Source organism: Ambystoma mexicanum, chromosome 6q (assembly GCF_040938575.1).
Source record: "Ambystoma mexicanum isolate Mex_15411 chromosome 6q, UKY_AmexF1_1, whole genome shotgun sequence".
Taxonomy (NCBI): domain Eukaryota; kingdom Metazoa; phylum Chordata; class Amphibia; order Caudata; family Ambystomatidae; genus Ambystoma; species Ambystoma mexicanum.
The window spans coordinates 395555061-395580879 of NC_090937.1; the positions used below are offsets into that span (position 1 = coordinate 395555061).

General features: G+C 45.5%; 1 protein-coding gene across 2 annotated transcripts in view; it reads right to left on the bottom strand.

Moving 5' to 3' along the window:
• Positions 1-25819, bottom strand: part of CFI (complement factor I) — a 325763-nt gene that overhangs the window by 222044 nt on the left and 77900 nt on the right. For both annotated transcript variants that reach the window (XM_069630882.1, XM_069630881.1), the window contains one exon: positions 12730-13045. In XM_069630882.1, coding sequence (XP_069486983.1) covers positions 12730-13045 — 316 coding nt within the window. The remainder of the gene's footprint in view (positions 1-12729; positions 13046-25819) is intronic.

Consider the following 25819-nt stretch of genomic DNA (forward strand, 5'->3'; position numbering starts at 1 on the left):
GTTAAGTCTGAGTATCATGTCTTCAAAGTTAGGCCCAGGATGCCTTTCCCTCTGGATTGCAGTGTTAGGGATTCGCATATCCACACATAGACGAAGGCGCCCATCCGATTTAGGCACTAACAACAGAGGAGACACCCACAGAGTGGGACCATCAACCCGTTCAATTATGTCATTTGCAAGTAACTGTTGTAACTCATGGGATACTCTTGCTTGCAGATGAAACCCTATTTGCCGGGGATGTTGTGGAACAGGGTGTACAGTGGGGTCCATGTGCAAATGTATGATGGGGTCCTTTAACAAGCCGACACCTTGGAACAGCTTTGGAAATGCATCTTTCAATTCATCAATATCTAGTTCCCTTTGTGACAAGGCTTGCAGATTGTGAGTTTGTGAAGGAAGTCCTTGTATTGACTCTGATTGGTCATAATGAATATCAATGAGCCGTAGTTTAGTAGCAGTTTTGCAGCTAAGGAGGCATCTCCCTGCTGCTGGGCTGTTTATGACATTCATGGTGACAGGAGCGCATTGTCCTCTATGGACCAGGTCACACCAGAATTGTCCTTTGGATTTCAGAGGTTGGGCCGCACCCCACTGAAATATCTGAGCTTGTGATGGTTGCAAAGGGTATGTGCTTGCTATGGCTTCATAGGTCTTCTCACTCATCACATTTACAGTAGCTCCTGTGTCTATAAGAAACGGTATGTGGTGTCCCCCTATGTGCACTGTTACCTTTGGAGCAGCGCTATCATCAGAAGTGTCATAAATGAGTCTGACATATTCTCTACTGTACCAATCGTTCTCATAGTATTGTTCCATATTTAAATGTTCTTCAACTGGGGGATTTTCATAAGGATCTTCAAGGGCTGTCTCTTTCCTTAGTCCCTGGTCTTCCCTTTGGTATGATTACAAATTAGGCTCATGTTCTGCAATCTCACGTTCGGCTGTCTCAATCTGCATGTTTTCTACCGCTCTGATAAATCCTGGCTGTGCTTGATATGTTGTTGCATGTCCATTAGGATTAGACCGTATGTTGTCTCTTTCTTCTTGGTATGATCTTGCATTAGAGGGTCTCGATATGTTATATCTTCTATACAGTAATGATTGTAGATTGGGCCTGTATGCTGTTAGTAACTGAGCTTTCTCTCTACACAAGAGCTGGACACTGGCCTTTATGCAGAAATTCAAACATGCATCGATAACACTGCCTCTTCGGCAGATTTCTGCTATTACCATTCCATGTATCTTGATGGGGTGGCATGTTTGAATGGCGCGACTGCCCTTGCATATTGGGTCCCATGGCAACTATGGTATGCAGTTTCTTTGGGTTTTCAATATTAGCTGCTTGTGTATCAACTCTCTCATATATTCCTGCTAACTCTAGGCCATCCATCAAAGGGAGAGGCTTTTCGAGGAGGTGTTTTCGAAATTGTGATGATATGCAATCTTCAATTACTCTTAGTCTAATTGCTTCGTCATCAAAATTCGCAGTATGTTGTCTTTCTTTGTAATCGTAGAACACATTGTGCAATGGTTTCATGTGGAGCCTTCATGCATTGGTTAAATGTATAGCAACCGTAGTCCCGGTTGGGAGGAACTACCAGTCGACCACTGATAGCAGCAGTACAGAGTTGATATGTTGATCTTTCTTGAGTTGGGATTGTCTTAATGATACTTTTCACCTCCTTCCCTAATACATTTGTGAATATGTCCAGCTTGTTTGGGGCATCTTGGTTCCCTACTGCTCTTAAAAACTCCTCAAATTCATCTATCCATTCTTGCCATTGCTGCCCTGGATCTTCCTGTGGTTCAAGGGTAAATGGATTAGGACGGCGCAAGTAACTGACTGGGTGTGTGCCCACTGTATATTGGGCTGGCACTGCATCTCCACTCGCACTACCAAGAGACATGGCTGCCTGGTGGTTTCTTTTTTTTTTTTTTTTTTCGAGTTCATTCTGCTTTCTTGAATCTGTGTATGTTTTGTTCCTGTGAGTATTCTGCCGTCAGTGCTGGGTTATACTGTGGTATGTGTGTATTTAAAATGCTTCCACGTAATAAAAACTTTTCTCAATAGTGGGATGTAACATGAAAATTAACGACAATTTCTCAACCTAATGCTGAGTTAACTCTGTGATAAACATTAAATCTGTTGTTTATTTTTGTCTCCTATTCATTTCTTTGTATGCGTAGCCTTTATGTAAAGTCGATTTGCCCTTTAATATAAGATTGAGCTTGTACGCATTTCTTTACTGGTAGCGTCACCATATGCTGTTGAAACGAATACATTGTGACCACAGCGTTTCAATTAAATACAGTCCTATTGGTTGTTATGGAGATCAAAATGGTCGCACGTTTCTGAACGTTGAAAGGTACTTTCCTCTAACCCCACGTTGCGTCGTAGCTTTAATGTGGAGATAGGAGTTTGATATGATTCCAAAGCCGCTCGCTCTGGTGAGTTTGTTTGCTCTTGTATAATTACAAATATTTTGCAACGCTACTCATCTAACACTTTTGTATAGTGCTGCACTTGGAAATTTATGGTGCGCAATTACACACTATCAAAGCTTTTTATCGTATTCGCATGCTTTGTTTCACAGTTCTTTTCCTGTATGTGCTTAATTATTCCTACACTTCATTTGTAAGTGCGGTTAGGCAAGTCTTAGTTTCAAACTTGATAACAGTTACAAAGATACGCGCATCTTAATCTAATCTGCAGTCTGTTACTTAAATGTACGCATGACTTACTACTTTGGAGGCATTTTCTCACTTATGCAATCACTCGATTGGGTTCTTTATCAGACAGATTACCTTCCCGCCGTGTAGTGGTCACAGTCACTATTCCATGAGATGCGCTTTTGTGTATTTACTAGTCTTTCTGAAGATAAGGTGATAATCCGTAATGAAATCTGTTGTGGTATACTTTGGACAACGTAATGTAGCCTTGTTGGGAACACACGCCTCTTCCGTCCCGTCCCGTTCTCTTCTGCTTACTTTCACCTTGCTTGCTTTCGCTAACGCCAACCACCTCCACAGGCTGCGCTTCACCTGACCTCCTATGGAGGTTACCGATCTGTCCCTGGACCTCCCTCGATTTTCCAGGACAACAGCGTGGGTCGTTGGCTCGTCGCCAGTTGTTGTGCTGTGGTTTACACAGTCATGTAATTAATCAATAAGTAATTAAATGAAAACGCTGAGGCTAGATCTGCTTCCATATTCATTTATTTCCATTCCTTATCTGCCAACCATTATCCCTGCCATGCCCCTTCCCTCACCACCCTTTAATTCCTCCTCGTTCCTTTCCATTCCTTTCCACGAGGCCCTATTCTATATTCTACTCAACCACAACAAACGGGAGACATAGCAGTTTTGGGATTTTGTTCCCCCACCACTGTGATGGTAGTCTCATGGTGTAGATTTGTGTGTGAGATGCGAGAGGTGTCTGCTTTTCAATTGTGACAGAATGACAGTGATCACTGTGGCTAACAGACAAATGACCAAGGACATTTGAATGCTCATGTTGCTTCTGTTGATGGGATTGCCGAGCTGAAATTGAAACATTGTGCAGACAGCACAACATACCCTGGGAGTGGATAATAGCATAGCTGGAAGGGTTTATCAGTCACAGTTATCAAAATTCTGTGGCCCGGTTTTGGGTGTAGATAATGAGCCTACACCCGTGTTGGGAGGCCTCAGGAGGATGGATGCTTGAGAATGTTCTAGCTGGTAAAAGGCTCATTAGCCCACTCGACCTGAGAATGCACGTGTAGTCCTGGGTAGAATTTCGAAACATGGACTCTTCAATGGGGAATTGGCATAAGTGTAGGGAAGATCTGCTGTATTTCATGTTGGCTATAATGGAAAGAAATGCGTGGCTGTCTACAGTCACAGCCAAGCTGACTTGCATATTCCTTTACAGCTTCTGGGGAAAGCCTTTCTGTGGGTAAGCAAGAAGGTACATGCTAGAAAGATGGGTCAGAGAGAGGAAGAAGGTCAACAGATGGAAGGGAAACTATCACCAGCGGCCTACCTAGGGACTACTATCCCAGGATGTGGTTCCATATATGCCAGCACAGGAGGATGCTATGTGTGGGGCGGCTCGCATGTTGATGTTGTTTGTATCTGTAAGTATTCAGAGCTGTTAGAAACACAAGAGAAATCTCAGTCATTAAGTGTTGGCTGAAGGGGGAGAGTTTTCTTTTTTTAATTCTCACTGTTAGGTCAAAAAAGCATCTGAGTAGCAATGGGCAGAGAGTAATGCTGCCAAGGTTTTGGGACACTGATTTATGCCCTGTGTGAGTGGTTTCAGGGGCTCCTGGATGGGCAGTTTCTTATGGCATGTAAATGACTCCCCCTTTAAAATGGGAAGTTGCTAGTGGCTCCCACAAAAGAGCTAAGTGGATTGACTAGAAGATTTGTGACCATTCGTTCGGTAAAGTGGCAGCTTCATATTGAGTCCAGATGGACAAGGGCGAAGGATAACTAATGATGATGTGTAGGAGACATTCCTCCATTGGCTGCGACTATGTGGCGATGCCAAAATGGCAAGCAAGGTTTTGACTAATTTGTTAACCCCTTTAGCCACAGTCATTTCAGAATAATTCAGGATGATTGAGCTTTGATCTTGGGACAATTCATCATGAAACTGTCATGCCGCCGTCTTTTGGTGGTCGCTGGCGGTTATGGAAGGCTTGGCGTTGGCGGCGCCATTAGATTGTTCTGTATTTTTTCCTTTCACTTCCTGGTTTGACGGTCTAGTCTTTTTCTCTTGTTTCTGTATTTAACCACGTCCTCCCCTGGGCTCTGTGCGTTGCAACTTTGTTTCCTTTTCCTGGTTGCCGTGCTACTTTGTTTTCCGTGCCTTTTCCTGTTGCCATTTTCCGCGGAGTATATCGCGGTATCCTTTCACTCAGCTTCTCCCCCTTCCTTCCCTTTTTCTGCCTCTCCGTCCTCTCGGTCCTCTTACCTTTCAGGGTTTCTCCTCTCCTTCCTTTCTCCCGGATCTCGTTCCTGGTTCCTGGCGGTACTTCCATTCCAGTCCCTCGCACTGCTCCTAGTTCAGTATCAGCATCTCCGGACTATCCAGCTTCCTGCCGCACCGAGAGACTTACCTTGATTCTCCTGCTCCGGTTTTTTCCTGCATTCCCGGGCTCGCCAGTCATCTCTTCCTGCACAGCATCCGTACCAACTACATCGTAGAGAGGTTTTTTTTAGCGGCTGCTTTTTTCCTCTCGTCTTGGTTTCTGCGGGACGGGGGCCGGTTGCTTCCCTGTTTATCAGGGGATCAGGGTGGCTTCTTCCCGCGGACGGCCGTGCCTCTTCACAAAGAAGAAGAAGCCCAAGAACAAGGCCTCCAGACGAGAAACCGTTTCGAAAGAGACAGGTGAGGAGAAAGGGGAGGTGGACGTTGATTTATCAGATTTGGAGGATAATCCGCTGGTTCCCATCATCCGTGACAGTTTGCAACGCCAGAAAGAGATTACAATGTCTATTCCGGAACAGGTCCAAGAGCTGCTCACCGCAATGCAGAATGTAACATTAGAATTACAGGCTGTGAAGGCCGAAAACGCTGCTTTGAGACAGCGAGTCGACAGCTTCGAACAGTCCCGGAGTGATCTGCCTCCCATGCCCTTAGCCTGCGGTAAATATGATGGTTCACCTACTAGATTTAAGGAATTCATGGAGGCTTGCATAATCTATTTCACCTTCAGACCTCAGACATATGCCTCAGATGCAGCCCGCATAGGTTTTCTGATTTCTAACCTTACGGGTAATGCTCTTTCCTGGGCTACTCCGCTAGTGACCGGTGCCAGCCCGTTACTACACGATTACGCTGGTTTCACCGCCCAGTTCAAATTGGCCTTCGAGAGGCAAGAGACAGCGGTAGTCGCCAGTGAACAGTTACTGGACATTCGACAGGGAAGCTCAGATCTTCTGTCCTACATCTCCCGCTTTAAACGGGTGGCTGCAGACGCAGGCTGGCAAGAGAACGCTCAGTACACCATTTTTCGCCGAGGATTAAGGGAAGATCTTAAAGATGAATTAGCAAGGGTAACCAGACCAGCCACTTTAACCGACTTGTGGTCTACAGTGGTTCAGCTGGATTTCCGTCTCTCAGAACGGCGGTCTGAACGTCGAAGACAGCGTGGATTTCCTGCTACGCCTGATCCTGGGATTACCTCTCCTTCTCCTACCTGTATGTCGAAGGAAGAGCCAATGCAAATTGGAACTACTCGAGGGCCACTCACCTCGAAAGAAAGAAGAAGACGCAGGGAGAACAACCTGTGTATGTATTGTGGATCTAACCAGCATATTCTCAGAGACTGCCCTAATGTACCACCAAGACGTTCGGGAAACGCCAGTCCTCGGAGCTAGTAGGGACAAGTTACCGAGGGGGATTTCCTGGTCCCTTCGTTTCTTTATCAGTCACACCCATGCTTACTAGAGAAGACAACCGTCTTATGGTAGTCGGAGTAGAGTTATACATCTCTCAGCAGTCCTATGAGGTTCTGGCTCTACTGGATTGCGGCACTGCTGGCTGCTTTATGGACTTGGTTTGGGCGGAAAAGGTCGGTATTCGCCGTTTGCAGAAAGATGAGGACCAAAAGGTGGAAGGTGTGGATGGTAGACCACTCAGCTCGGGTCTTATCACCCATACCACATCTCCTATGCAGATGAAGATCCTACATCACAACGAAACCATTCAATTCGACCTTATCCGAGCAGCACATTTTCCAGTAATTCTGGGAATCTCTTGGCTTCGGAAGCATAACCCGACCATAGATTGGACAAAGAATCAACTGTCATTTACTTCAACATTTTGTCGTCGGTCATGTTCTTCGCAGACCATGCATACCTCTGTCCCCATTTTTCCAGATATAACCTCCAGTTCAGATATATTGAAGGTAAACAGCATCCCTAAAGAATATCTCCGCTATCAGGAGGTGTTTACGGACGATGGTCCGCAGGAGTTACCTCCCCATAGACCAGAGGATTGTCAGATAATTCTCCAGCCCAATGCTGTTGTCCCTTTTGGACGAATGTTTTCTCTTTCTCTCAAGGAAAAGAAGGCTCTCAAGGAATATCTGGATTCTAATTCACATCATGGCCTGATCCGACCTTCATTCTCTCCCGCTGGGGCTTCACTTTTTTTTGTTCCAAAGAAAGGTTCCAATGAACTTCGTCCTTGCATTGATTATAGGGGCCTAAACCAAGTCACGCTTACGGATAGGTATCCCATGCCACTTATCGGAGACATTCTGGAAGCAGTTCAAGGGGCGAAAGTCTTTTCCAAAATCGATTTAAGAAGAGCCTACCACCTTTTGCGGATACGAGCAGGTGATGAATGGAAGACGGCCTTTCGCACTCCCTTCGGACACTACGAATATTGTGTCATGCCCTTTGGCCTAGTCAACGCGACATCGATATTCCAAAGATTCATGGATCGCATCTTTTCTGATCTACTTTTCCATTGTGCCGTCGTTTATCTTGACGACATTCTGGTTTATTCTAAAAACGCCCAACTCCATTCTGATCACCTCCACCAAGTCCTTCAAAGACTGCGAGACAATCTACTTAAGGCCAATGCTGATAAATGCATTTTTCAAGCCTCCGAGGTCAACTACCTTGGCTTTATCCTGTCTTCGGAAGGAATCTGCATGGATCCCACTAAGATCGACGCCATATTGCAATGGCCTACACCCCATTCCATCAAAGACGTCCAAAGGTTTCTAGGGCTAGCCAATTTTTATCGCAAATTCATCCAAGGTTTCTCGGATCGAGTTCTTCCCATTACGAGGCTGTTAAAGAAGTCTTCAATGCCCTTTATCTGGTCTTCTGAGGCAAACCGAGCTTTCCAACTACTTAAGGAGGAATTCTGTTCTGCCCCGATACTTCGTCAACTAGATCAGAATCTAAGATTCGTTGTGGAGACTGACGCCTCCTCTGCGGCGATTGGTGCAGCTCTTCTACAGGAACATGAAGGTTTGGAGTATCCTGTTGCCTACATGTCCAAGACACTGAATGACAGCCAGACACACTATTCGGTGATAGAAAAAGAACTCCTGGCCATGAAATCCGCATGCGAAGAATGGAGACATCTCCTACAAGGAGCAAACCATCCCTTTGAGATCAGAACTGACCACAAGAATCTTAAAATTCTACAAAAGATGGAATGTGTCAACTCCCGTCAGGCTCGCTGGGCGCATTTTTTCTCCCAATATGATTTCACATTGACTTACTTACCAGGTTCCAAGAACATACTAGCCAATGCCCTTTCTAGAAAGCCATATCCAGATGTGTCTCAGAAGGAGTTTCCCAGTCTCATGCTTCCTGAGGTCAAGGTTATCTGTTCGGTGGAGTCTTTCTTAGAAAGGGTCCGCAAGGCCACGCGGTCCACCTCTCCTCTCTCAAAGGACCTATCCATTCATGATGGTTTATGTTTCAAGCAACAGAGATTGTGTCTGCCAGACAGATTCAACTGTCAGTCGGTTTTAAAGTGGTGCCACGACAATCCAACGGCAGGACACAGAGGTGTTAAGAACACTTTGGAATTGCTTCATCGCAGGTTCTGGTGGCCCGGTATGGCCAAAGATGTTTCAACCTACGTCAAGTCATGTCCGGTATGCTGTCGATCCAAACATTGCACTCAAAAGTCGATTGGATTTCTCCAACAACAGGACCTTCCCAAGAGACCCTGGAGCCTTATTTCCACAGATTTTATTGTGGATCTGCCACCCTCGGAAGGTTGTTCATGCATTATGGTAACAGTCGACTGCTTCACTAAGATGGCACATTTCACTCCCTTGGCTGGTCTTCCCACTGCCGCTGAGATGGCGGCTGTATTTGCCAGAGAAATATTTCGCCTACATGGTACTCCAGACAAGATTATTTCTGACAGAGGTTCTCAGTATACTTCAAAGTTCTGGAAGGAGCTTTGTGAGAGACTGGGAATGGAACGAGCATTGTCATCTGGCTTCCACCCACAGACCAACGGGCAGACTGAAAGAACCAATGCCACGCTGGAGCAGTATCTTCGATGCTTCACAAATGCCCAACAGGATAATTGGGTTAGTCTGTTGGTCACTGCGGAATTTGCCTATAACAATGCCAAACACAGTGCCACTGGTCTCAGTCCTTTCTTTTGTTCCTATGGTTTCCATCCCAGCTTTATTCCTTCTCTCTCCTTTCCTCCTTCTACCACTCCATCTGTGGATGCCCTACTTACCAGTATCACGGAGGCTCACAAGTCTGCTACAGGATGTTTGCGGGCAAGCAGTCTTCGGTATCGATCATACTGCAATCTTAAGCGCCAGCCTGTTCCGGCATGGCGGAGGGGCACCAAGGTCTGGTTATCTACTAGGTTTCTGCCTCGCTGGCTTCACCCCTCTAAACTGTCTCCCCGGTACCTGGGTCCTTTCCCTATACTTCGCCAGATCAACCCCGTGGCTTTCCGCCTCCGGTTGCCCAAACACATGCACCGTCTCCATCCTGTGTTTCATTCCTCTCTCCTGAGGGAATGTAGGGGTGATCCCTACCATCGTCCTTTGCCACGGGACCCGGTCCCCAAGGTGGTTCCTTCCGATGAGTATGAGGTGGCCTCCGTTCGTGACTCCCGCTATCGGCGGGGTCGCTTGGAGTATCTCATCCACTGGAAAGGATACCCCCACTCAGAGGACTCCTGGGAACCGGTGTCTCATGTGCACGCTCCGGCGTTGGTTCAGCGGTTTCACCGTCTGTTCCCGGGTAAGCCGGGGGGGGTGTCCCTTGGGAGGGGCATACTGTCATGCCGCCGTCTTTTGGTGGTCGCTGGCGGTTATGGAAGGCTTGGCGTTGGCGGCGCCATTAGATTGTTCCGTGTTTTTTCCTTTCACTTCCTGGTTTGACGGTCTAGTCTTTTTCTCTTGTTTCTGTATTTAACCACGCCCTCCCCTGGGCTCTGTGCGTTGCAACTTTGTTTCCTTTTCCTGGTTGCCGTGCTACTTTGTTTTCCGTGCCTTTTCCTGTTGCCATTTTCCGCGGAGTCTATCGCGGTATCCTTTCACTCAGCTTCTCCCCCTTCCTTCCCTTTTTCTGCCTCTCCGTCCTCTCGGTCCTCTTACCTTTCGGGGTTTCTCCTCTCCTTCCTTTCTCCCGGATCTCGTTCCTGGTTCCTGGCGGTACTTCCATTCCAGTCCCTCGCACTGCTCCTAGTTCAGTATCAGCATCTCCGGACTATCCAGCTTCCTGCCGCACCGAGAGACTTACCTTGATTCTCCTGCTCCGGTTTTTTCCTGCATTCCCGGGCTCGCCAGTCATCTCTTCCTGCACAGCATCCGTACCAACTACATCGTAGAGAGGTTTTTTTTAGCGGCTGCTTTTTTCCTCTCGTCTTGGTTTCTGCGGGACGGGGGCCGGTTGCTTCCCTGTTTATCAGGGGATCAGGGTGGCTTCTTCCCGCGGACGGCCGTACCTCTTCACAAAGAAGAAGAAGCCCAAGAACAAGGCCTCCAGACGAGAAACCGTTTCGAAAGAGACAGGTGAGGAGAAAGGGGAGGTGGACGTTGATTTATCAGATTTGGAGGATAATCCGCTGGTTCCCATCATCCGTGACAGAAACGAACGGTCCAGTAGCAGGGATATACTGCAATCATCTAGTGTAACCTCTATTAATTGCCAACTGGCACCTGATGGCCTTACCAGGATGTATTTCTAAGTAACTTGGGATAGAATGACCTGTTGTAGGTTGCAGACAATTCACAGGGATCTAACGGAACAGTGGTCTTAAGGATCGATGACCCAATAAGATTCTGCAGCTCCTGAGAATTAACAGGTCCTGTAAGGTGATGAGCAGGGAATGCTATTCTTCAAGCATGATAAAGTACAGTTTGGAACACCTGCTGTGCTAGGCAGGATGGGCTCACCTTTCCCATGTAGGTTACAAAATGTATTTATATAAATTGATGGTTTTCTTTGATCGTTTCCTTCACGTATCACAGGATTTAGGATTGAGTGGAAGGAACACCATCTGTGGGGGTTTCCCTCTTGTTGCCAGAAATGCTCTGAATTAAGAGTAGGCAAGTTGTTTTTAATTTTTAGATTTGGTGTAGCAGTTTAGGAATTTTCGGAGAAGAATGGTTTGTTTAGATAACATTTTCCTAGCACTGATTTGGAACATGAATATATTTTTAGGGAATTATTAGTTAGGTAGGGGGTTACGATAGCTTTTACTCTCCCACTACAGTGATCCATTTCAACGAGGTCAGCCCGCCAGGCACCCATGACGTTATGCTCGTGGATTATCTGCGAGCCCCTTTGTCTCGGTGGCTGTCCCCTTCCTCACCTGTCTCGTATGAGGATAGCGGCAACGCTTCAACTTCACCTCTGGCAACAATGCTCAGTCTAGGGCTCGTCCACAAGGCGAGGCCCATGTGACACCTTTGCTCACAATGCAGGGAACTCAGAGCCAAGATGGCTGCTGCAGCTTTCATTCAGCAGAGATCGGCTGCCTGGGTCCAGTGAGTGTGGGCAACAAGACGCAGTTTCTTGGTTAAAAGGATCAGGAAGCGTCAGTGCACCAATTATGTAAATCTATAAGCCTGTATCAAGGATCTGGAAGAGGAATGAAAGGATGGCGGGCACCTGGCACAGAGCTGAAGAGATTCATGTGTTTCCCATACTACACCCCCGAGGTGGCATTTCTGTTCGAAGCTGCCACTACTACCCAACTAACTGGCAATCATTTTACTGACTGGGTGAGAATGGAAGGCAGAAAGATTCCTTCCATCCATCCTTAACATATCCATTATGGATCATATAAATGGAGTTTCTTAAAAAATCTCCAGAGATCTACAGATATGTGAACCCACACTATCAAATGATCCCTCAAAATTGGCATTAGCTCTCCCCAGCATAATCTCGTTGTATTTGCCCACTTTCTTTTCTGGATAATGCTTCATTGCTTGGTGGCTAGGTCTGCACTAAATGCATTGCATTTATACATAATGGGTTAAAAGCTGTCTCTTCGACTGCAAAACCGTAATCTTGTCAGTGCAAAAGGTCTACAGCGGGTAACACAGACAAACCACGGCACACTTTTCTCAAGCAACTATTTAGCTCACACTACTGTTTCATAAAATATGCTGATACAAAACTCTGAAATCATGTTCCGTAAGTCCTGGAAAGGCAACATATGACATGTTAAATTCCTCTGTAGATTATTAATACAGGAATAAGAGTACCATAATGCACTATGATGGCACCCTGAAAGCCAAGACTAGTTGAGTATTTCACACCCAGCATGACACAACTCGAGATCCTGCCCAATGAGCAGTACTACACTGAAGCTTTAGAAAAAACTCAGAGACTGTGCTCTGACGTCAAACGCTTGCAGTCAATTGTCGACCCTAATGTGCAGCTTCTTTTTATGATTTATATGCAAGACGTTTGTAGGTCCGCATTTGTTACATTTTTTGTGTGTATCTAGCACAAAATACTCTCATAAACTGTGAAGAACCAGTATGAGGACACCTGAGCTATGGCTCGAGTAACCACTCTGAGGACACTTTAGCTATGGCTCGAGTGGCAGTCTGGACCCAAGATCAGTAAATATACACTCTCATAAACTGTCAAGAACCACTCTGAGGACACCTGAGCTATGGCTCGAGTGGCAGACTGGAGCCTAGATCAGTCGGGGTGGGCCATGCCCCTCATGTCACACTCTGTCTAGATAGTGTGAACGTGTACGACACTTCTTACCTGCAGTTCTGCAATCTGCTGCGGCCACAGAATACCGTTCCTTTGGGTTCAAGCATTCATAGCTCTTTAGCTGACAGTAACTTCGGAATGAGCGTTTGCTGACAGAGCACACGGGCAACGTTGCGTTCTTTGGGCATTGGTAGGGAAGTTTGCATAGGCATTTTCCATCCACACACCTCTCCCAGGGCATGCAGAAGACTTTGATGCAGGAGCTTTGCGTGAACTGTTTCTGTACACATTCTCCGATCAGCCTTCGACTGTGGGGGCTCTCTGTTGGGCTTGGCTCTTTCGTTGTACTTGCTTTTTTTCCACTTCTCTGTAAATAATGAAATACTTGCATTAAAATAGTTGGGACAGAATGTAAATGTAGAGGAATCATCTTAACAATTTCACACATGATCAATATGGATCCATAGGTATTAAGACAACCAGACACAAATAGCGGGGGATGGGGGATAGAGTCACAACCGTGGCTCTACAAACTGTCTATCGTTAAGGTTCCACAACACTTTATATAATAACAAAAACATTTTTTCTGCTGTAACTTTTGTTATCATCATGACATTTTACCAAATTTGGCAGGCAACACTCGCTTAAATATTGGTAACTCCCATGCATGCTATAGTTAAAGTGACTCTTGTGAAGTAGTGGTGCAGTGTGGGTTAAGGTTTCATTTGTAATGAGATGGACGTTGTATTAGGGCAGGGCTCTGCCACCTGCGACCCTCCAGATGTTTTGGAATACGACTCCCATGATCCCTCACCACTGACTATGCTGGCAAGGACTGGCGGCATTTGTAGTTCAAAAGATCTGGAGAGCCAAAGTTTGCAGACTCCTGTAGTAGGGAAATATGTACTTTGTGTTGAGTATTTGTACCTTAATGTTGGCACTTCCAACATGTTTAGACTTCACCATTTTATCGGTAGAAACCTTAATTTAGTTACCCTGACAGAAGGATATAGACAGAAAGAGATGTATGTAGATAGAAAGGTAGATGGATAAGTAGAGAGATAAGATAGATGTGTGTAGGTAGAATGGTAGCTGGATAAGTAGATATATGGGTAGATAGATAGGTAAATAGGTAGGTAGATCGATGGATAGATAGATAGGCATATAGAAAGCGTACAAGAATGAAAAAGACATGCTTCAGACGATAGCAGCCAAAACCCCTTTCAGTCTGAATTCAGGAATTTCATTTCATATGCAACACATGTTAAATAAAAGGTAGCAAATCACTTGGAAATTACCGCTTACATGGCTCCAAAAAAGGTAAAGGTTAAGACGCAAGGCTGTTAACTTACAACTCTCACCCTACTGACGTCACAAGCAACACCTTGAATGGACATAACCACTAGAAAGAGTGGCAATGTGGACTATGCGGGATATGTTTTCATTCGTCCGTATGAACGATTGAGTACATTGTACAAATCTTTACATTATGATTTGTATGTGTTCAGTCATATGTGTAGTCATATGTGTAGAACATATGTCATGTTATTATACAGCATATTGCAAATGTTACTCACCGTTGTGACTACTGTACTCCTAGTCCTTAGTCCCCTTTCCTCCATACTTGTGGATATTCTGTCCATTGGGACGGGACCAGAGTTTTTTGGAGCACTACACATAAAATGTTTCAGTCAATTTTTTCTGTTGCCGGCCCCAGCGCACGCTAGGCTACAGGCGCCACCTACCCAAGCCGACTGCCTGCCCAAACTGAGCATCTGCTCTTGCGCTCATGTCCAGGCAATAGTGCTTGCAAAAGGAGGACAGTGAGGCCCACATTGCTGCTTTTGCAATGACATCCCAAGGGACGTGCCTCTAAAAGGCTACAGAGGCTGCTTTTGCCCTGAATACATAAGCATAAAACCCCTTTGGGTATGGTTCTTCTGTACAGAATCACATTCCAGAAACGCTGCCACAATCCATCTGTCAATGGTTGCTTTGGATACGGAGGAGACATTATTCGCTCCGCAAAAAGTTATGAAGAGCTGAGAGGATTTCCAGAATTCCCTGTTCCTATGCAGGTAAAACTTTAGAGCCCTGCAGACATCCAACACGTGAGGGACCCTCTCTGATTCAGATGATGGGTTTGGGGAAAAAAAAAACAGAAGGCACATTTCCTGGTTAATGTGGAATTCTGAAACAATCTTAGACAGAAAGGAAGGGAGCTTGTGTAGCACCACCTGGTCTCGATGGAATGTAGTAAATGGTTTGGCAGCCGCTAAGGCCTGTATTTCACTGATTCTCCTGGCTGATGTTATAGCCAACAAAAAGGCTATCTTCCAGGACACCAGATGTCTGCAGATGCCATTGGCTCGAACGGTGTGTGGCACAATGCCGTGAGGACAACATTCAAATCCTACTTGGGATGAGGAGACATGACTGCGGGAAAAAGTTGGCACAGACCCTCAAAGTGCCGCTTTATCACTGGTTCCCAATCGAAAAGCATTGGTCATCCGAGCGGAGGTAGGCACCCAGAGCTGACAGATAAGTTACGCACATTTCGGGTTTATTGCCCGACTCAGCCAGATGGGTGATAAACGAGAGGACATCGTCCAGCGTTGCGGAATTGAATTCATCTGCTTTTCGAGAGACCAGTGGCAAAACCTAAGCCATTTGCTTTTATACTGTGCACTGATAGAATTCTTGCAGGCTGCTTGTAGGATCCGCATGTTTTCATCAGACAAGCCCAGATGGCCTAGGGACTTCACCTCAGGTACCATGCTGTCAAGTTCAGCGATTGTGGGGAGGGATGTAGAATCCTCCTTCCCTCCATCGACAATAAGTCCTGGTGAAGTGGAAGTGTTACCAGTGTCTGACAGGCAAGGTTTACTAGATCCGAGAGCCAGAACCTGGCTGGCCACCAAGGAGCCACAGTTTTGAGAGAACAATCCACGGACTCTTGACATTTCTGCAGGGTTCGATGAATCAGTGGTACTGGCGGAAAAGCATAAGCCCTTCCCAGCGCAGAAGACGTCGAGCGAGGGCCTGAGCCGAAAGTGCATCACAGGCAAAGTATGCGTCCCACCTGTGATCTGGGCCTAGGCACTCTAAACAGAATGTGTGTGGATCCGCTGCCAAATAGCTATGCTCGCATGACACGCAGGAAGCAAATCCTTTTGGTCCCAGCATAAGCAGGCAAAAAGGCCTGCAAAGCTGGAGGCAAGGGGAAAGAAAATCCTGACAGAAGACAGAAAAGGCGGGAAAAAGAAGAACCCGCTGGTGCAGAAGCGTCCAGCCCAACCGCGTGGAGAAAAAGACTGAAGGCAAGGCCTGGAGGCGGGGTCTGGGGAGGAGGAGCCTGTAGCATATCATGCGCTGGGGCCTGTGACACAAAAATGGACAGACATTTTTTTTGTATGTTGCTACAAAAACCTTTGGTCCCGTCCCGATGGACGAAATACCCACACGTATGGAGGAAAGGGGACAGGATGTAGAGGTACAGTAGATATGCAAAGCATCTTCTCAGAAGCTTACAAAGGGGCTTAATACCCACTGCTTCTTTTATTTCACATCCCAGCTAGGGTGGCTTTGAAAGTGTGTGTTTCAATTTGGGCGCCCATCTTTTCGATATCATTTTGCTGGACACGTAACATGTCTAGGCCAGTTAAAAAGCTTTTGTGGGGTCCGGGTTAATAAGCATTTGTGAAGGTTTTCCACCTACTTGATACTCTCAAAATAATTTTTGAAAATGTCAATTCTTTTCCAGATTGGGCAAAACAAAGTAGGATTTAAAGATACATTCATAGGGAATTAAGGGTAAAGGCCAGCTTGAGATGATTAGTAACTCACAGAACTTACTATAGCAGTAGGTTTTGCCAATTTAGAGAGCTATAACTAACAGGTGTTTCTGTTGCACACTTATTTGGTAATAACTTTTTCAACCTTTGAAAGATTGAGAATTGGCACTGTTGGAATTCAAACCATTGACTCGCATATGCAAGGAACTCAGCTCAGCTTTCTGACCAGAATCTTTAGCTGTGTCCCAGGATAAGCGGTGGCCATTTTTTCAAGCAGTGTTAGTTGTGTGAAACTAAATGTAATGATCATAACTCTCTGCAAGTAAAATTGGGGATGAAGGCCTTTAGACAATGAACATGGCCCAACATAGATTGACATGGATTAATGGAGGAACACTGAGGAAGCACCATTTGGGGCACGACCCACATGACGACTTGTCGAAAAATATACACATGCATTTACATAATACACTCAAATGTTAATTCTTCTCTTATTCTGAACATTAAGCTACAGGTGTTTGTGCACTAGTGCAGTAAAAAGGATTCGTTATTTGATGCGTCACTGCCATTAAACAGTCATTTCCTGATAGCAATGGTGTTTGAAATGAGTGCCCAACCTCCCAAAGACCTCCAAAATCGGGGGTCTACAAACTATGACTATCCAGATGTTTTGGAGTTTGACTCCCAAGATTTTTCACCATGACTATGATGTCTAGGACTGATGGTAGTTGTAATCCAAAGCATCTTGTGAGCCAAAGGTCGCTGACTCTTGTCTTAAATAATACCTTAATAACTAAGAAAAAATCTGGAAACTGGGTAATCAAGTAATGTGCATGGTAATCGAATAAGAACCAGCTTCTTTATCAAACAGTGAAACCAAACCTCTACTCTGTGATTAGGGGATGGTTTTTCTGCATTTAGTCAGCACTACACAGTGAAGTACACAAAAGCCACTGCTTGACACAATTAAAGGGCCATGAAATGCACATTGATAAAGAAGACAACGTACAGTCTAAATCACAAGAGATGAAATGGTGGCTTCTCTCAGTTTGGGGTTGTAAGAAAGAGCATGTATTCATTGGTGGACTGCACTGCAGCACCACTTTACTCTGGTATCTAATGTCTGTTAATCTATGCAAGCTTATGCAATGCCATAACATTAGAAAAGCACCTTCCACATTATTTTATTTCAAGGTATGATTTGTCATGCTGTGGTTATTGTATTATGTTAATGGTTCTTGTAGAGTGCACGTCTGTCACTGATGGCTACTAAACACTAGACCTATGTGCTATTGCCAAACCCCTTAAGTGCCAAGGACGAGTATGCTAGTCCTTTTTGCGTAGACTTGCATAATAGCCTGGCTCTTAAGGGCTCCATGATAACCATCCATGTTTCTAGATCTTTCTGAAATTTACGACAGTCCTGAGTTCGCCAGAGGTCATTTGGACGGGCCTTCCTCAGCGTGGGCATCTTTGCTGAAAAGGAGCCGCCAGCCCCCATTCTGATTTTCCTGAAGGTGGGCATGAACAGCAGAGCTTTGCAGATGTACTCATTTATTTTATTTTAGTATTGAAAGTTCAGTGAATGAGGGATAGAAGTAATGGGGTCTTTAAATGGGTTGGCCAAAAACAGAAGGAAAAACCACTTTCCGATCAGTGGCCCCTATCTTGGAATGGGGATTCCAACCACGGTTTTGTACACATATGCACAAATAATTAGAATATCAATTCCCTGTTTCTATGTGCATTTATAGCTATTTTTTATATTGTATTTAAGTTGTGTTGAATTGCTATTTGTGAATGACCACAGGACTACAGAGGTTTGATACAGAAATGGAAGGAGCCCTTGCCTGGCTTTCTGATTGCTCCATGATCACAAGGCATACAATAAGCAGTGTTGCATAACAATTTGCTACACAATTCTGTAGTTTTGATAATCAAATGAATGCTTGTGTAGCAAAGTTAGATATTTAAGTTGCCCTCTTCAATGAAAGCACAGCTCGCCCTGCATTCCTCTTGCCGTTGGTGCTCTCTTCACCCTCTTTTCTCTGTTCACTTCAAGTGCTAATGGAGGGAAAGTGCAGCAGTAATCCTCTCCTCCACCTTTAAGTGCGAAATGCATGTGTAGGAGCGCTAGAATCTTTTTTTCAAAATATTGCAAAACAGAAGTAATCGGGATGATACTTTTATTAAGCTTTTTATATCCTTTCTGGCAAAGACAGGTATGTGGCAACTTTATATCTTTCGAAAAGACAGTCATGCAATTCCATTCCTAAAATGTAAGTTGTGTAATAATACATAATTACAGTATTGAGACTGTAAAACCTTGCATCAATCCATGCTTTACAGTAAAATTTAGGTTCGTGTATCTAAATTTCATAGTGCCTACTATATTTCATTTTGTTTGGGAAGATGCATTATGTTCACTAGTGAACTTTTGAAAATGTACATTATCACAGTATATCTTGCAACTGGTGCTGAACCCATGATCGAACCGATACTCCTTGACGTTCTATATCATCACTCTGTTGCTTTATACCAGGTACCCTCGAAGTGAGATGACTACAAACTACAATATTCCACCTAGTTTGGCCAGTTCTCTGCCTGCAACGCAATCCACTCCTGGTTTCTCTTTCCTCTTACATAGTGAATACACAAAGTGAACTAAATGCTTACGCAAAGTATTGATCAATAGATCCTTCCCGTCTGTAGATCTACAGATCTACTGCAATACCAAACACTGTAGTTAGCCTCTAGAGCTTGCTTTGCTTCATGATTATATTATATAATACCACCGCAGGAGACAGCTGGCCAAAGTTTTCCGAGCCTTTTTTTGTCATATATACTTATTTGTGTCCATTCATGCAGCCAAACTTTTACATTTTACAGACACTCATTTATGGCTCGCAAAGTCGTTTCACTCACTCAGTCAAGTAGATTTTAACAAAGGGCGAGTAGCATTTACAAGAGGTGTTTGCGGTAAATGTCAAATGTTTCACTGTGCATGGCTGGACTCTGGGTGTCAGCAGTGTGCCAAACAAAAAGTGGGTTTGTAGTGACGTGCACCATTTTACAGAAATCGCATTATACATTTGTTGTCCTCCATTACTATGGGTCAAGTGCATTTCTCTTAGGTTGAATAGGGAAACGAAGGTACACGAGCTGCAGGTCTAGCTGAAGATTAAAGAATAAGCAAGGCCTGACTCCTCTCACAAATGTCTTATTTCAGCAGCAAGCAAAACTGCTGTATTATTTCTCATTTCATGTCTTGGGTACATTTAACATCAGTGATATTAACAATATTAGTACAAAATTGCTAATCAAATGGGTTTGTTTGCGTAACAAAAACATTTTAATTAGCAAACTCTGCTAAACAATTTTTGAAAACTAATTTATGCCTTGGATCAGCATTTGGAAGGCTGCCATTTTGATGAGGGGCATTGCAGATCAGCAGCTTTAAGCCCAGTCAAGGCCACCATTTTTTAAAGGGATGTATCTCATTGGACTTGCTCATCTAGATGAGCATTTCCAGAAAGAAGAGCGATATATATCCAAATGTCGCTCTCAAGCATACTAACTTTGAGTGGAAAGGTACTAGGCATATAATATCATAGGGTTAAGTTCTCCCGCCAAATTTGTATATCTCCAAGGGAGGAGGTAACACTGTTTTTGGCGAGTCGGCCATAGCCTCCTGATTGGCTCTATGTACAAAAAACGTTGAAGCCTGGAGATGCAGTAATACAGAAAATGCTCCGGAAAGCACAGGCTGGTCCATAAAATACTCTTTCTGTGATTCAAATACATCAGTAATGTGACCTTTCTCTCCACTGGCAACCAGTGAAGGCTGGAGAGATGTAGCAAAGTTGGGTTTCATAATCCGCAGCCACGTCCTTGCCAGTTGGAAGCTCCTTTTGCTGCTGTATCCGGGCCGTCCTGAACAGAGGCCATTCACAGGAGGATCACGTGCAGGACCAATGCAATGCTTAGTGAACTAGATGTAGGCATGCCAACAGCGGGTGAAGAGCAATATCCCGTAGCATGCATGAAACCTAAGGTGAACATGACTTCCTTGAGAGGCCTATGTAGAATGTGCTGTGATGCTTGCCAACATTGCCCATCCCAACCTGTAGGTGCTTACCCAGTCCTGTTTTTTTCCTTTTCATTCTGGCACTTGGAGTCCGAGTTTTATAATGGGAAAAGTGGAACTACAAATCTCAAAATGCAAAGAAAACGCCAGGACTGGATAAGCACCTACAGACTGCAATGGGTTATGTTGGCAAATATGAATTGGTGCAGCTGAACTCCAGGGTCACCACAGTGGAAATTCAGTGCAAGCAGGTAGAGTGAGGGGTCAGCAAAAACAAGGCATACCACCTCTATGGCCGTGTCCCGTAGGTGCACCAAGATTGCAGAGTGGGGTTGTGGGCATCTGGAAAGGGCAGATGAGTTTGTGAGCAAAACCGGGAACCTTATTGTTGTTGGTGTCATCAATCAGAGAGACTTATGGATGTTAACCCCTTAAGTGCCATGGGCGAGGTATCTCGTCCTTGGGATTACCTCCCTGTTGCCAAGGACGAGATATCTCGTCATTGGCTCTTAAAAGGTTAATGAAACAGAAAATGTTAGAAGGCATTGAATGGCGAAATCCCAAAATCACCAAAAAAGGCCTTGACACTGGGGGAGGAGGGAACCCATGGCAGTTAAGAGAGACTTGGTATTGATAGTTAGGACTGGGCTTGTGGGGTGAGGTGATATGGACTGTGAACGGGCCCAGACATAGAACATGCTGTACAGCCAGATTGGCTTTCTGCTTAAAAAGTCTGAGAGCACCAGAGCCGGTCTTCTAATGAAGTCAGAGTCGGTGGAGGAGGGGGAAGCGGCCCAGCGCAGCGCGGGATGAAAAAAATGCTCGAGTTGTTAGTTGTAATGGGCATTGTTAAATAGAAAAGGAGGACACAGAGCGGTATTGCACATATAAAAAATATACACGCAAAGGTTTCTAATGAATCAGGGATGAAGATGTGTAACATACATACAGCCTATTTTAGCTGGTAGGGAATGCAGACAAAAATCAGGGCATTCCCCTTTTATTTCCATGTCCACCCAAGAGACCCTGAAAGAGCCACAGGCAGAACTACAGCACAAGCTTCGCAATTATGCAGGAACTCCTGATGCGGCAGTGGAGAACCATTCTGCTGAATTCATGGATCGTGGCACAGTTGCCAATGGCAGCAAAAAACGAGCACAGTTCGTGAAAGCTGAAAACAATGGCAGCGGATATTTTTAGTTTTGGCAATTAGGTGGCGCTTTAGCACCAACTATAAGCCAAAGTTAGTGCATTGGAATAGAGATAAGAGGGAGATGGGATGCGAGGAGAGAAGCACAGCCGATTAGCACAGTGTAGTTATTTACCACCCATTGACGGCACATGAGCATGCTTTCACATATGGCCCCTCCCACACACTACCTGCTCCTCATCCTGGGATCTCTATGAGCTCGCTTTATCAGCAGTAACAACAAACTTTGTGCTGTATAAGGAATAACATGTCATTTCTAAGCAGTCTTTTGAGAGTTCAGACTTGATTGCCACTCTAAATGGCCTACCGTTGTAATAAAATGTCTCAACCAAGTGTGAATTTGGCTACTTGATCAATAGGCAATATGTATGTCCTCACGTCTTTTCCTTGCTTTCAAGTCCTGTTAAAAAACAAACACTGGCAAAGCCAACAGTTTTGGCTTGTGTATAGGTATTAGGTATTTGCCAACCACTGGCACCATATGCCAGGTAGTCATTTTCCAGCTGTTGCCATCTTATTGCCAGCTAGGCCCATTATGGCTGTGGTTGGCAAATGCCTATCCCAAACCCACTCAAAAGTCAAAACTGTTGTCTTTTGGGGGGGGGTGGGCAATGGCGTTGGCTGCTTGAATGTGAGCTATCCTGATAGTGACAAAATCCGTTGTTGTGCCGTATGTAGACCCTTGCATGGCAGAAAGTAGTGGCTGAGGAGGAGCTGATTGCTGTGTCCCGCACCTGGCGGATTGGCTGATGAACAGAGCTGTGCTGGGCTCATGCGCTGCCAGCGAGGGGTCAGTGGAGGCGAGCTGGCCATTTGGATCCGGTAGTGGCCCGGACGGTGACAAAGCGGCCCGTCAGGGGGAGAAGACGCAACTCTGCAAGGAGCGCCTGTGTGCTGAACGGCTACGGCAATCCGGACCGTGAGATCCTTCTCAGGTGCAGTGTCTGCTGAGTCCCCGTGGAGTGGGGGGCGGGGGGGTGGAGAGCTAGCAGACCAGAGAGCGCTGTACCAGCAGTACCACAGATAAGTGCCCCCTGTAATAAGAGAAGTGGGAGGCGGCCCTAGGGGGCAGCTCACAGTGTGGTGGGGGCCTGGCAGTGGAGCAGGTGGTAGCGAATAGAGGACACGGGTTTCCATCTGCCCGGGTCCTGCTGCCTTATCTTGGGGGATCTGCCGTGGGGCAGCCCTAGAGCCACCTCGCCAGGGAAGAGCTATATCCTGATAGGGCCCCAGCGTGCGCCGGCGCGGACAGGAGGATTGCAGCCCTGATTCACCTGGGTGTGCCTGGGGGCTGGCATAAAGAGGCGCTGGAGGCATGAAAACGCCACACCAGTCCCTCCTTAGATGAAGTCAATCTGGCACCAGTGGCATAACAGACGGCTACGGATGGTCTTGGAAGCTACCTGTTTCCCGGTGCAGGGGCCCTTGGGAGAGGATTCTTGCACTGAAGATTAATGGGCCCAGATGGTCAGGGCACATGGAAGGTTGCAGCTTGGGTGTTGCTGTGAACGTTTTTCATTGTAATGCTGGATCCTTGAGGACGCCTTGGATTGCTGTGGACACGGCTGGGGTCCCCTATAGCGATTGGCAGATAATATTGTTAAAGTGAGTCAGTGGCCCCCAAGAAACTGGTTTAACAAATAGATATTCAGTCAGTGGAGGATGGGCAGGAGGGTACAGGGACCGGTCCTGAGGGGGCGCTATGACAAAGGGTGCAGGGAATAAGCGTGGGCCCATGGATTCCTACACTAATACACCTACGAGGGTCTCCCGGATGGAAGGCACGGACACTGTGGGCGGCTCGAGCACGTCAGATAGCGGCAACCGTAAAGACCAGTTGATGGCTGCTATGCAAAATGGATTTAGCGCAGTGAATGTAAAGCTGGATGACATTGTAACGAAAATTGGCTCCTTAAAATCCAAATTGGACAAAGAAATCGGTCGCATCACGGAGGCTGAAAACAAACTCGGCTCAGTGGAAGACAGAATGGGACAGCATGATCGTGCAATAACTGGATTGAAGGCAGAATTGGCCGCTATCTGTGGTAAATGCGATGATCTGGAATCGCGCTCACAGTGTAACAATAGTTGTATAGTGGGGATACCTGAGAAAGCTGTGAAGGGGCCAATGGAGCCAAAAGTGGAAGAGCTGTTGAAGAATTTGTTTAGGGCAATGCAACTCTTTCCTGGTGGAACGTGCACATCAAGGTCCTCTCCCAAAGCCTGGCACTCTGCCACATACCATTATTGCCAAATTGCTTAGTTGTAGAGACCTAGTCCTTAAAGGGTCCGGGAGCTGGGAACCCTCCGTTTCAAGGCCAGTATCGTACACATATATCCTGACTTTGCAGCTGGAGTGCAGGTGCTGCAGCAATCATACGACCTTGCAAAGTGTCTACCTCGAGCCAGACACATCCTGTTTGCCGTTATGTTCCCTGCAAAACTCCGAATTCAACATGGGGGCAGGGCGCACTTTTTTAAAACTCCCGCTGATGCTGTGGCCGACGTAGAGGTGTCCATGCCGCTGCCGCTGTGGGAGCAGCGCAATAATCCATGTCCTGACCAGGCAGTGGCAGCTGTGCCAAATGATGGGGGAGAGTGATCCAAATATTTTGCTGTATTTATACAAGCCATTGGCGAATGTATATGAGGGAACACTGAGATATTAATAAGTCTACGCTGGGCGTGAATTGCCTTCTGAGCGAATTTGCTATTCACAATGCACCCCGGGAGGGTTTCACTGCAGTTTGGGGATACACCATCAAGTTGGGGGAGATGGTGAGGTTGAGGGAGAATGGGGTGGTGGGGGTTACGTATTGTGGTGTGAAATAGCCCCTGGATGTCAGAAATCAAGAGACCAGAGTCATTGGTGTGCACACCTGGAAATAAAAGGCAAGCACAGAAATTATGTCTGACATAAGGCCTATGGAACCCAAATCAAAAGGAAAAAAAGTGGACCTAAAAATCTGAAGATGCTAAAATGTGTGCAATGCATTTCATGAAGGGAAAGAAAGACACATGACAATGATGTTTGGATAAATCGATGGAGAGCTGCACTGATATTTCCAGAAACCGCAGTGCACAATATCTTAAATGAAATACTAGAATGTGCTCCCAGAATCTGCAATGAAATGGAGCATTTTACATTTAAATTAAATAAAATGTCATTTCATTTTTCCCTCCAAAATGGACAGGATGCCAAGCGAAATGGCCACCAGACTTTCAAGCTGGGCCATGGTTTTCTCATGCACATGTACCATCCAGAAAGAATATGCATACATTCTAAATTGTGTGCCTTATGAGAAGTCATTTAAATTCATTTATGTAAGAGTTTACATGCTATTTGCTGCAGGGTACATGGACAGTCATTTCTTCAGATAAGAAACCAAATTCCAGGACCTCCCACTGTTGCCCTGGAGATTCAGGCCTGGTTGTCTTCAGCCATCAAGTGCCCTTCCTTAAAAATAGAAGCAGGAATACTTTTGAGATCAGAAATGCGGTGAAGATTAGATAAACTCAGGTCTGTTCTGCAGTCCCATAAAAAGTGCATTCGTAGGGCCATTAGACATTGAAGGGGAAGCGAAATCTAAACATAGAGCTCTCTGTTGACGTCATGTGCTTAAAGAGAAGAAGTGAAACTTAAAAAAAGGTGGGGGCCCAGAAAATGAGGCATGAAACTTACACATTGATTTAAATGGCAGAAACACATTTTATCGCATATAATGGACAGTGTACATCGCACAACAGTCATGCCAAGCTTTTATTAAAGGTGACAGTTAATCCCTTCTAACCATGCTAAAAACGATGTTAATGGGATGAACACAACTAAAGTTATTAATGAAAATGTGATTTGGACCTTCCCGTGATTCCCAGAGATGCGAAAGGTTGATAAAAGCATGCCAATCATAATTAATATGACGCCCGTAAAGTGCCATATTATTCACTGATATGGTTCCTAAGTAAATGAGGAAAAACGGAATCCCTGCATAGAATGGACGTGCAGACTCCAGGCTAGTCTCAACCGATTCGCTTTGAAATGTAGTTCTTCTA